Source organism: Vanessa cardui, chromosome 13 (assembly GCF_905220365.1).
Source record: "Vanessa cardui chromosome 13, ilVanCard2.1, whole genome shotgun sequence".
In the NCBI taxonomy this organism is placed as follows: domain Eukaryota; kingdom Metazoa; phylum Arthropoda; class Insecta; order Lepidoptera; family Nymphalidae; genus Vanessa; species Vanessa cardui.
Window position 1 is genome coordinate 7,118,006 of NC_061135.1, and position 13,036 is coordinate 7,131,041.

A 13,036-nucleotide genomic window follows, 5' to 3' on the forward strand; every position below is an offset into this window, starting at 1 on the left:
ACATAGAATAAGGACCTCAGTACCTTTTTCTCATTTTAAATTCTACTTTATTTTTTTCTACTTGTTTTGTTTTACTGCTATGGACAAGTTTTATTGTTACTATAAATTTAAAAAAAGTGTGATTTTTGGCCAAACTAATAATAAGAAATAAATAATATTTGCCATTTTATTTTTCACTGGGAACACACGAATGAATTTTAGCAAATCAATTCTTATATTTAAAGCAAATAAAGATAAAGATATAAAATTTCGTCTAATAACGTTTGAACCATCAAAAGGGATATTTAATCAATAGAAAACAACAAAATGCGATTTATTAAAATAACGCCGTCTGTCATAGTTTCTCATTAGTGAAATATATACATTATAGATCCAATCCAAGTTAAATTACAAGTTAATAGAAATAAGTACAAAAAATGTGACGTTTAAACGACTTACATAACTCTAGGCAATTGCAATATAACAAACAAATATAACAGTTTCAAGATCAAAGCAAGTTGCTACGACTCGTTATAATTATTTTTTTTTATAATAAAAAAATCCATAATGAAAAAAAAAGTTGCAATACAACTTATTCTTTAGCAACAGTCTATTTGTATATTTTATATGAGTATGTAAATATAAAAAATATATAATAACTAGTTTATTATAATTTGACTAAAGTATAACATATAACATTTTTGATATTTTTTTCGTTTTGTAAAAGATTATTAAAAAGATAGAGCTTGCAAAAAGCATTATTGTAACACATAGCTCAGTGTAATACTTGATGCAATTATAAATTTATTTGTATATACAACATTTTATCGTTCCATTTAATAAGTGTAGTTTAGAAAAGTGTGAAGTGTATCAAAATGTCTTGAAAAAATAATCAGAATTAGTAGATCGACCTCTTAAAAGATAATTCTCCTTGAAAATGCTTCTGTTCGTTGGAATGCCATCTCGCAATACTTGCATAAGTATGTAATAACTTAAAGGATGTTTACATAAAATATATACATAGGTACTTAGATATCTAAGCTATACAATTACTAATTGAAAAAAATACAAGTTTAATTCTCGGTTTATTCTCAGTCTATGCATAGTTTCCTAAAGGAGCCGTTCATTGTTACGTCAGCGTTACTATTTTTCAACTTCTTTGTCATGTCTGCTTTCCACATGTTTTCGTTGAGGTAAAAAGGTCTGAAAAAAAATTAAATATGTAAAAATATAAAATAATTATATACCTAAACGTGCGATCGTATGTACACTAATAAAGAATTATCGTCAATTATTATCTACGCGACATAAATAATATAATAATATTACAAAACACCAATGAAATTTTATAGAAACAAAAGCGATAATACTTTACTATTTTACATTTAAATTAGCTTTCCTTTATGAATAACTATAAAACTGGTTCCAAAGCTCATGAGGTAACACGCAGAATTAGAAAAAACCTCTTTGGAATATATAACCTTTGTAATCTATTATTTCAAACGCACAGACGGCGTGTAATAGTATTTTATTTACAAAATGCTCTTAAAGAAAATGATTGTGAAGTAAATAATCGCATTTGTGTGAGATTTTTTTTATTTCTATTTATTGGTCTTTATACTACCTATGTGTGAGTAAAAATTAAAATTGTAATTTAAACACATTTATGGAATGCATATTAAAAATAACGTTGCAAAATCCATCAAACTCGAACTCTTGATTGGTAATATTCCAGATGATAACATATTTTGTATTAATTTTAGACTACATTTAGTTTAGATTTTAAATTTACCTGTCCTCTTCTATGTATTTCAGCCACATTTTATATTGTTCGTACATACTTTGCGCATCGCCGCCATATTCAGAGGGCAAATATTTTTTATCTATGAATTTGTATAAGCTTTGGTAGTCAGAGAAGAAATATATCTGAAAATAAATAATAAATATAGTAAACAATTAGTTTTATAATAGAAGAAATATTTCAGTTTTAGTTCATAAAAGTATTACACTAAATTTATTGATTATTTATTTATTTGCTCAGACTTACTATTTTTATGAATTTCTATTGTTATAATTCATTTCGTTCTAGCCAGTGAAGGATAACATCATGAGTAAACCTGCATGGGTCCAAATATCCACATGTATCCAGAAATTCGAAAATTATGTTATCGTGAAATACCTTCTAAATCTTCTCAACGGGGAGAGATGAGCTTAATGTTACAAAGGGATATTAATGGTCTATAATGATACCTACACACAGACCTTACAGCGAAACCTAGTAGTAAAGCAGGTATGAGTAAGATTTGATGATGATATTACTTAAATTCTTACCAAGTCACAAATCTCAGCTGGTAACGCAGGTTTGATGAGGGCGTATATCTTATCGTAGAAAGAGGGTGCATTGATAGCAAAAACTTTCTTCAACCTCACAGGTATGCCTTCCTAAAATGTATATACAAATCTTTAAATGAAATAATAAATACATTTACGATATCGTAACAGACCAACCACTAGATACAGACAATTTGAATTACATTGGCAGATCTATAAATTTAACCTCTTTCTGTTATTATTTGGAAAAAAATCAATTTGTGTATTATATTTAATCTTTCGCGTAAAGTTTCACTGTATATTCGTATAATCAATCATGCCGATGGCAGATCGATACGACCGAGAAGAGATTAGCCACAAAACTTTTCCCGCTTTACAAAAGACGCTTTCGTCACACTGATAACTTCTAAGTCAGATTACGAGTAAAAATGTTTTGACAGAAACGTGAAAGAACTTTTATCGTACCGACGCGGGATTGGAACTTTGACGTTCTACTCTGAAATCTGCAGTCATAAAAATATAGTGACTAGAATTATATATATGTATATTCTGATGGCGAATAGTGAACCCAAATTAACAAACTAAATTCAAATCTGATTTCCTGAACCAAAATAGGTATAAGTGCGGAAGATCCACAGGGATGATATTGTATGGCCTTTATTGATTTTATTCATTAAATTTAAGAACATTATGAACGAATAGACAAGCTATAAGATTTAGTACACCTGCAATTACGGTGTCTTTTGGATATTTAAATCTAGATCTATTACCAGTAGAAACAGTAGAAAATCTCTGAAGAACATTATGTTCATTTTTGGTATCATCTTTAGAGAATAATATGACATATCGATGATTATATAATGTCCGTCAGCTATAAACTGCTTCTTCTTGATCCATTGGTCAGTTTCTATTGTCAAAGTTTTCAAGATATCGTAGAAGTTGAACTGTTCAACGGTTGGGTCATCATATTTGTGAATCATTATCTCTTCCTTTTCAAATTCGTAGCTTGCGACAAGCCTGAAAGATTAAATTCACTTTAGTCAACCTATATTACTTAACTGTACCACGAAGATTACTGTTTTGACCATTAATCTACAAAATTAATGAGTTCTTCTAAAGTTTTGCTCATTGCTGATGACAATGATAAACTTTATCATACAGATGTTGTTATTTGAATCCCTCCCAGTATCTATTTTATTTGAACAAATTCTTGCTAGGGTTTTTATATCATAGTATCAATAATTTGTAAATAGACTTTTATAATCAGCCAGAGAAATATAAACAGACGATGGGCTGTCAATTGTACGACTACTGGCGCAAGTCTAATGTCCACACCACCAAGGATTTGTCTATAGCCCGTTCCGATCGGAGATGGGATAGGAATATTGAATATATTGTTTGTTTTAAGAAAATAATTTGCCAGGTTGGTTTATTATTGTATATAGAGCAAATCATACAAGCCGAATTATAAAGATTTCATCAGATCCCACATATATATATGTATCTTTATTTATTTATATTCCAGTTCTGTTGACAATAAATTATTATAATAAACATGACCTAATTGTATAATCAGGATCAGTTCTAGCCGCAGGAAGTACTTAAAGATTTTGCAATAGAATTTTGTATATAAAAACGTGTATGTAAAACCTCTTTTTTTTAAATCTAATGAAAAAAAAAACTTCTGATGAAAATAAAAATAGCAGAATATAAAACAATTAAGTGACAATTTTTTCGATGAAACAGATCATTTTTTACAAACGTTAATATCGCGATTATTCAAGTCAAGATATTAATTAAGTCATAACTAATTGGTTTAAATTATTTAAACAATATATATAGTTCGAGGAATGCAATTTAAAAGTTAACCACAATGACCTTAAATCTTAGCTCCATTTTGAAGACCATTTTATACAGGCGTATAAAATGGTCGCAATCTACTCCGCCAAGGCTGAATTAAAATGAATTGAATACGAACAAATTTTTTTATTAAAACATATTTGTATAATTATTGAATAACATTATTATTATAATCTTTATTTTATTGCCCATCTATTTTTTAAAGACCTGTTATTTTTTTGTTCTTTGAATTATTGTTACCTGTTAAAAATAAATTGTAGTTACTAAATAAACTCCCTTCAAAGGTAATTTGAAACGAAGTATGAAGGAAAAAGTGATAATGAATAAATCCATTTTGTCTTAAAAGTGAGAAAACCGAATTTCTATCAAAACTTTTTTATATTAAGTTTAAGCATATGCAAAATCTGTAAAGCTGTCTCAAACTCAATCTGACACACGACCTACGCGACGCGGCGTTTCATGGAAAATATTGAACAGGTATCACAGAAGAAAATATCGTCGGAGGTAATAAAGAAAGTACATAGGGATCATAGACATCGTTTTCAAATGAACAAAACTAATTGCACTTTGCAAAACCTTATTTACTTAAAAAAGTAATAATGCACTTATCATGTTACAGAATGTTCCTTAATTCTTATTTATGCTGATTGAATTTTTAGAGTACTTTGTAGGTAGTTTACTTAGTCTTAACTAGTTCTTGTGTGATTTTATAGATGACTAGCTGTAGTTACCGAGGCTTTGCTCCTATTTAAGTTGAATATATTTATAGATTAACTCGAAATATTATGTTAATTTAACACATCATATCCAGAAACGATGGAATATATCTACTCATTTTTAATCAATATCCCAAAGTTAAGTTTCTTGTTTCTAATTTAAAAAACAAAACACAAATTTCAACCCTTACATCACCCACTTAGGAGTAGAAACTCCAAAATTCCTTTCTTAGTGCATGTCTACTCAATAAGATGATCCCGACCAAATTTAAAAAAAATGATAATGAAAAGAATATTGTTAAATGGGATTTAACGTTTGTTCCAACGAAACAACATTTAAGAATAATAAATATTTATATTGGGTTGAGGAAAAAGTCTTTTCGCATATAGTATGTATGAACTTGTAATAAAATCTCTTTGGCTATACCATTTGTATCTGGCTGGTTTTGGTATCATTAAAAAGTTTTAATTTTAAAGAATGCACTTCCAAATTCAAATTAGGAATTTGTGTGATTTTCATTTGTTTTTGTTGTTGTTAAAATGAGTGAATCTAAAGAAGAAATTCGATACATTTTAAAATTTAACTATAAAAAAGGTAAAAATGCAACTCAAGCCGCGAAAAAAATTTGTGATGTTTATGGACCTAATGCAGTATCTGTGAGAGTAGCGCAAGTTTGGTTTAAGCGTTTTCAAGCCGGAAATTTTGATATCAAAGATGCATTTCGCTCTGGTCGCCCTGTTGCGGACAAAATTGATGCCATTTTTGAAAAAGTGGAGCAATATCGGCATATTAGTAGTTACGATGTAGCTGAAGAACTGGCAATTGACCACAAAACGGTTTTGATTCATTTGAATAAAGCTGGGTACACAAAAAAGCTCGATATATGGGTGCCTCATAAACTCACTGAAAGAAACCTAATGAACCGTGTACTCATTTGTGATTCTTTATTACGACGTAATGAAACCGAACCATTTTTGAAGAAGCTGATAACTGGTGATGAAAAGTGGATCACATACGACAAGAACGTGCGAAAAAGATCGTGATCAAAGGCCGGTCAAGCTTCACAGACTGTGGCAAAACCCGGATTAACTCGCAACAAGGTAATGCTGTGTGTATGGTGGGATTGGAAGGGCATCATTCATTATGAGCTGTTACCGCCCGGCAGGACCATCGATTCAGAACTGTATTGCGAACAATTGATGAGATTGAAGCAAGAAATTGAGAGAAAGCGGCCAGAATTGATCAACAGAAGGGGTGTGGTTTTTCACCATGACAACGCTAGACCTCACACATCTTTAGCCACTCAACAAAAATTACGAGAGTTTGCCTGGGAGGTATTAATGCATCCGCCGTTTAGTCCTGACCTCGCACCTTCAGATTTTCATCTGTTTCGGTCTCTGCAGAATTCCTTAGGCAGTGTCAGGTTAACATCACGAGAGGACTGCCAAAACCACTTGTCGCAGTTTTTCGATCAGAAGCCCCAAAATTTTTACAGCAATGGGATCATGTCACTACCAACAAGATGGCAAAAAGTTATGGAACAAAATGGCACCTACATACTTTAGTCAAATGTAAATAAACTATAAAAAAATCTTTTTGAATTTTCATATAAAATACGAAGAAACTTTTTCCCCAACCTATTATAATTAATTAACTAAACAACAAAATATTTTCATATAGCTTACGTAACAGAAAACATGGCCTGCAATTTGGGTGACAAAGGATCTCTCGATGTGTAAATTTCACTCATGGTACTTCGGCCGACGCAAAATCGCTCTAAGCATTTTTTAGTTTTCTCTAAACTCCAGTAACAGCTGTGCAGGAATTTTTTTATCATCTCATCGTCTGAAATAGTAAAAAAAGGTCAGTTTAAATTTTGCCTTATGATGCCCTCACTTAAGTCTAACGTGATCTAGTGCCATCTATTGTATGTAGAGGGTTTGTCGAAAGAACTCTCGATTTAAAAGAAATTTCTTCCCACAACCTTCTAATGCTGGTTGATGTAAAAAATCTTAATCAAAGGAATCTTATCTTTACTCTATTTTAGCCATCCAAGGAAAGGACTCATAGCGTGTACTATATTATGGACAATATTGAACCATATAAAGAATATCTATATTTTGTTGAGAGAATGATGTTACATGACGATGTCCTACTGGACTATTGAATTCAGAGAAGTAATTATATCACATGCATGTGAATCATTCGTTCCCTCAATCATATAACCAACGGATCCAAGAGGATCAGCAATCCACAATTAGAGAATCTTAAGATGAAGCACAGCAATAAGCAGCATAAAGTTATAAAAACTGTAACCTGAACGAAATTCCTACAATCATCTACGCGATCCGTAAATAAAACCTACTCTTTATGTCGTAAGTACTATTTTTATTTTATTTTTTTTAATGGCTTTTATTTGTGCCAAGAGGGCACAGATTATTTTGGCCAATGTCACCTGCGCTGGAGAAGACACGATGGAGATTGGACGGTGGGGTCGAGAATGCAGGCCTTCCTAAGCAATAATAAGGTAGACACCAGACTCTTTAGCATTTTAATGGAAATAAATAAACGAATGTCATACAAAAAGTATTAATTTATAATGTATACAATGATATAAAATTATATGACCAATTCATTTCTGACCGCTAATATACTTTATTATTGTTTGACTTACCACAAAAATTGAATGTCAAAAGACAATGACAATTTGCAGGATATTCTTATACGGAAAATTTGATTTGCTTTAAGTTATATCAATTATGTAATTCACTAGCTTCAACTCCGTACGGGTAAATCAGGATTTTATATCGTGCTATTTATTTATCAACATGATAGCTTATGCATAAATATATTCTAATCGATTTATTCGTCCAGATTCGTATACTTATGTATAGTATACATAAGTATGTATGTATGTAGTATACATTGTATACTGCCTACGTCTGTGTAACTGTCTGTATATGTAACTGTCTTTTTATTTTAAATTCATCGACAACCATTGTTGCTTGCATCACTATGGAACTGGTAATAGGATAATTCATTTTGAGTTATAATTATTCAAATTTGAATCTATAAACTATGTTATTTGCTTGCTATGCTTGCTATGCTTCACTATAAAATAATAATTACAAGACTTTGCCTTTGGTGGTCACAACTCTACCTCGTTATTCTAAAATTGGAGCCTTCAAAAAAAAATTATTAACTATTCCTTACATCTGTAGTACCCCACCATTAAGAACTGAGATATTATGTCCCTTGTGTAGACGGTTACACTGGCTCACTCAACCTTCAAATCGGAGCACAACAGTAATGGTAAGGCTGTTTGGCACTAAGACATGATTTCAAAGATTTTTAAAGAAGGAATAGATAGCCTTAGAAACAACAAAATCGACTTTTTATTGATAGTTTATTCATATATACTATTAAATAAAATTAATCTTTTTACTTACCAAAATTTTGGGGTAAATAAGGTTCTTTTGACATCCATTCTCTAATCGCTAATATGTCCTGATTGGATCCTTGTGACATCGTCAACCGATTAATTGATACAGCGTATAAACATATACCTAAAGATTTAATAGAGTACCAATAAAAATTGCGTTATAATTTTTTATGTTCGATTTTTTTTAAATCGCAAAAATATTGTTTTCAATATACTAACAAACAATTAAAAACAACTAAAACTAGAAAGCACAATTTTATTACTTTGTAATTAGCAACTGCACTGTTTTAAATTTTATTATTTTATATTTCACGGACACTGTTTTCTTATTTCTTTATTATTCACTATTAGTCCAACAGCATTATGACAATAAATGTTTAAATAAGTTGTTAAAACTTTTAAGAAATATCACACGCACTTATCATTCATTAACAGTACAATATATATTAAATGAAATATTGTATTACCTTTATATCGTATTTATTGCACTTAAGTTTAGCTCTCGTACGTTAATTCACATCAACAACAGGCTTGTGAATGTATGTTGTGTCGTTGTCGCTGGCAAAGCGTGTTTCCATTACCCAATGAGACATCCATAGCTCATGCGACGATTATGATCGCAGTTTAAGGATATCGTATATTATAATTTATTCAAGTAACATTTGCTACTTGTATATATTTTTTGAAACTGTTATTGATTTAAAGCGCCTTAATGCAAAACATTAAATTACTGCAAATACCTAATTTGAAATTAACCTTGTTTGTATTATAACATCAGCCGAATATACTAATTAATAACAAATATCACAATTATTACTATTTACTTACCATTTTTTTCTACGCATATAATATTTTAATGAATTGCCATTTAATTAAAGGTTTTTTTATAAACATGGAGATCTTAACAATACATATAGATAATTATCGTGTGAACAGGTCTTAATGTATGCTGGCAAACACTGTTCTAATGTTTTTTTTTTATCTTAACTACCAAAGTAAATAAAATTATACCTAAGCCTACCTACCTAACTACCTAAAAAGGTACAGGATATGCATATAGAATTGAGATCAACTACTATTTATCCCATTGGATATGTTATATGAATTTTGGAAAAAGCTAAATGTACTACTTAATAGGCTTCATCAAATAGTAATAGTAATACTAGAAACACTACACGCTATTGACATATCACGATTTTTAATTGATAAACGTTTTTCAATTGCCTTATTAACATAAAACCTATGCAACTAGATAATATGGTATATATTGCTGGTTACTACTTAATTGCAGGATTGTTTAAGGAGAGATATTGCTGATAATGAGAGGGTAATTACTTAGTACGATCAAGTACCATAATATAACTTTGAAGAATACTCTTATAGACGTGATCTTTGTATTGGTTGATAGATATATCAAAAATTGAAATCTTTAATTTGCATTACGACCATAATTTACCTTTAAGTCTTGTGATATAGAAAATATTCACATCTTTGGTTCGATTTATTAAGTTGCGTCTGTTAATTAAATGGCTTAATGAGTTACATTGATTGCTTTTTCTCGGTTTTTGTAACAGGAAAAACCTTACCTATATCCTATTCTTATAGCGTACCTACATAGAATGCAGTATTTTTATATTTCGTATAATCCTTCGACTTCAAAAAAAGTGTGCACAAAAATAATTAAAAAAAAATGTGCACACCTTTAAATTTAGAGAGAAAGTGTGTATAGAAAGAAAAGTACTCGTTATTTTAGGTTATATACGCAATACTAAGGGAACCTTAGTCTATTTATGCAGAATATCATATTCTGTACGAGACGTTGTTATGAAAAATACGAATGGGTTTTTGTGCATTATATTTTTTGTTAACACTTATCGATAACTACGTATAATTAAAATCTATTTTTTAAAAGATGTTTTGATGAGTAACCCGAGGTCACCCAGTGATAATAACGCGTGCATCTGCGAGTTCAAACTTGGGTTACCACCACTGAACATTTCGCAGGATGTAATCATCTTGAGGAAACCTGCATGTGTCTAAGTTTGATGAAATTCAGCCCTATGTGTATCTAACAAACCTGCATTGGAACACCGTCGTGGAATACGCTCAAAAAGATTTCCCCAAAAGGAAGGCCTTAGCCCAGCAGTGGGTAATTTTACTGTTACTTTACTCTATATTATGTTATAACTTGATGTTCTGGTACGTAGACTATACTTGGTTTAAATCGCTACGAACTAATATAACAGCTATATTATTAGCTTTCATACCATCCATTGACCTAATGAATGATGTTAGTATCAAGCATGACCGTTGTTAAAGTGGCTACGGAGGAGAACAAGCATGCCGGCGACCTTGTCATGTCATCATGTCATCATGTGTAACGTTACTTCCGCAGCTTCAAGCGGCACTGCGTTACATACGAACACCGCCAGAAAATCACTGGCATTAGCTCACGGTCATTGGAATACTGATATATTTTTTTTATGGTATAGGTTGGCGGACGAGCACATCGGCCACCTGATGGTAAGTGGTCACCATCACCTAGACAATGACGCTGTAAGAAATATTAACTATTCCTTACATCGTCAATGTGCCACCAACCATGGGAACTAAGATTTTATGTCCATTGTGCCTGTAGTTACACTGGCTCTGATAGAAGCATTACGTTTCTTACTTGATATCAACTCTTGTACAAACGGGTGGACTTTTGTTAATGTGATTTCAATGAATGGGAGGTAATATCAACGTCTATTGCGGATTGCTTATTGTTTGAAAGGCGACGCTCGTAGCTGGCTCAAAAACGTATGTCACAAAAGACCTTGCGTGACCAACTTAAGCCAATGTATTCACGAAGAATCCCAATAAAGGGTCAGTTTATAAGACGGTAGAAGTGTTTTCGACAATTATTCCACGTATGATGCCTTAATGTTGTTATAGTATTAAGCAATAATTTCACCATTGCAATTGTACTCCATGAATTTATTGTGGTACAAGCGCATGCACTGTATCTAATACTATTTTATTGCTCAAATATATTACGATTATTTTTTTATTTCAATTGTAATTGGTTAGAAATCGCACCAAAGAGAAAAAAAATAAACTTCATTTTTAAAACGAAGTTCTTTTACGCAGCATACAGTAGAGTTAACAGGTAAAAATCTTCAGGCGATTTTGTCCTCTCTTTTTTATTCTCCTCGTCTCTTTCTTTTTTATTTGATTTTGTATTACATATATTATTTTTCATCACTAAATTAGAGGCGAGATAGCCCTATGCAAGCACTACTGCATTTCCATGCATAAACTTCAGTTCGAGCTTGATGGTGAAGGAAAACAACGTGAGGAAACCTACATGTGTCTGATTGAAACGAAATTCTGCCACATATGAATCCACACATTGGAACAGCTTCGTGGAATATGCTCTTAACATTCGCATCACAGAGAAAGGAGGCTTTAGCCCAGCAGTGTGAAATTTAAGGAATGTTACTGTTACTAAATTCTCAAACAATGTTAATTTATTTAATTGTTTATTATTTAAAACAAAATATAAAGATGGCAATTTCGTTCTAACTTAGTGTGCCAAGAACACTCGTTCTTATAAAATATTTTAAACATAGTGATTTATAATTATAATTACGGATATTATTATAATAACGAGCTTACAAATTATGTTGTTAAAGTATAACGAGTAGAGGTCGCGAGAACTGGCTCGCAGTACAACTATAGCCTATTGGATAGCGTGTTTGAAGCACGGTTGCGTCATTGTCTGTCGCGTCGTTTAGTTGTGATTTGAAAATGGCTCGATGGTTTTTAATTTTATTCTATTGAAGTAGGTTGCCAGCTGGTGGTGCCATTTGTTTGTTTGTAAATACAGTATAACCATAGTTGTTAGACTGCCGTTAAGGTTTTCGTGGATTTTATATTTACCAAAAATGAGACATTCGATCTTGGATTTAAAATATTTGGGCAGTGTTTTGCTGATCGAGTATAACCTTTAACAACATGCCTCTGCTGCCTGCTTCAAAAAAAAAAATGGCAGAAATTTAACATAAATACCGCCTTTTTTGCATTTAGAAATAGTTTGCTATTCTGTAAATAACCTAGAACCCGCGATAGAGTACTGCTTAAAATGTCAATGTCATTCTTCTTTCCGCCACGTTTATGCAACGATTAATTAACTCCGTAAAATTATTCTATTAATGTAATAAAATCGGAAATATCAAATGGTTGGGTTTTATGCAGATTTATCTGGATTCATGAACTCTTCAAATATTCGACCGCCAAACAATTCTAATTTTAGATTATAATTTTTAAAAGTTTAATGATATTTGTAAACATTACTGTGTCTCAAATCTGATCAATAATAAAAGCTAGCTACGCCGTTTCGCCGGCATAAAATTCAATTAGTAAGGAAAATTATTCAGAATTTTAACATTTGATTATTTCTATTTTCATATAATAAAGCGTTTTAGAATTAAGAGCAAAAAATATTTAATTTATTATTATTAACTTTTTACCTATATAAATCGTAAGAAAACACGCAAAAGTTATAACTCTCGCTTTTAGACAGGGACAGGGTAGTGGACTACAGGTACATATTCCCATATTGAGAAGGATTTCAACACGGATGACATAATATTAAGTTCAAACAGTGCCTGCATTATCGTTCTTACTTAGGTATTGTTGCTTTCGTGTCATCAAATATGACGT

The 13,036-nt window shown here is 31.2% G+C and overlaps 1 protein-coding gene across 1 annotated transcript; it reads right to left on the bottom strand.

The window, feature by feature from the left end:
* Positions 1-1,047: 1,047 nt before the first annotated feature.
* LOC124534709 (alpha-tocopherol transfer protein-like) lies at positions 1,048-8,926 on the bottom strand. Its single transcript, XM_047110695.1, has 7 exons — positions 8,797-8,926; positions 8,337-8,453; positions 6,573-6,732; positions 3,081-3,327; positions 2,311-2,421; positions 1,772-1,905; positions 1,048-1,182 (listed from the first exon to the last, which is right to left on the bottom strand). The coding sequence occupies exons 2-7, from the start codon at positions 8,413-8,415 to the stop codon at positions 1,071-1,073; spliced, it is 843 nt and encodes a 280-aa protein (XP_046966651.1). The 5' UTR covers positions 8,416-8,453; positions 8,797-8,926; the 3' UTR covers positions 1,048-1,070.
* Positions 8,927-13,036: the final 4,110 nt, after the last annotated feature.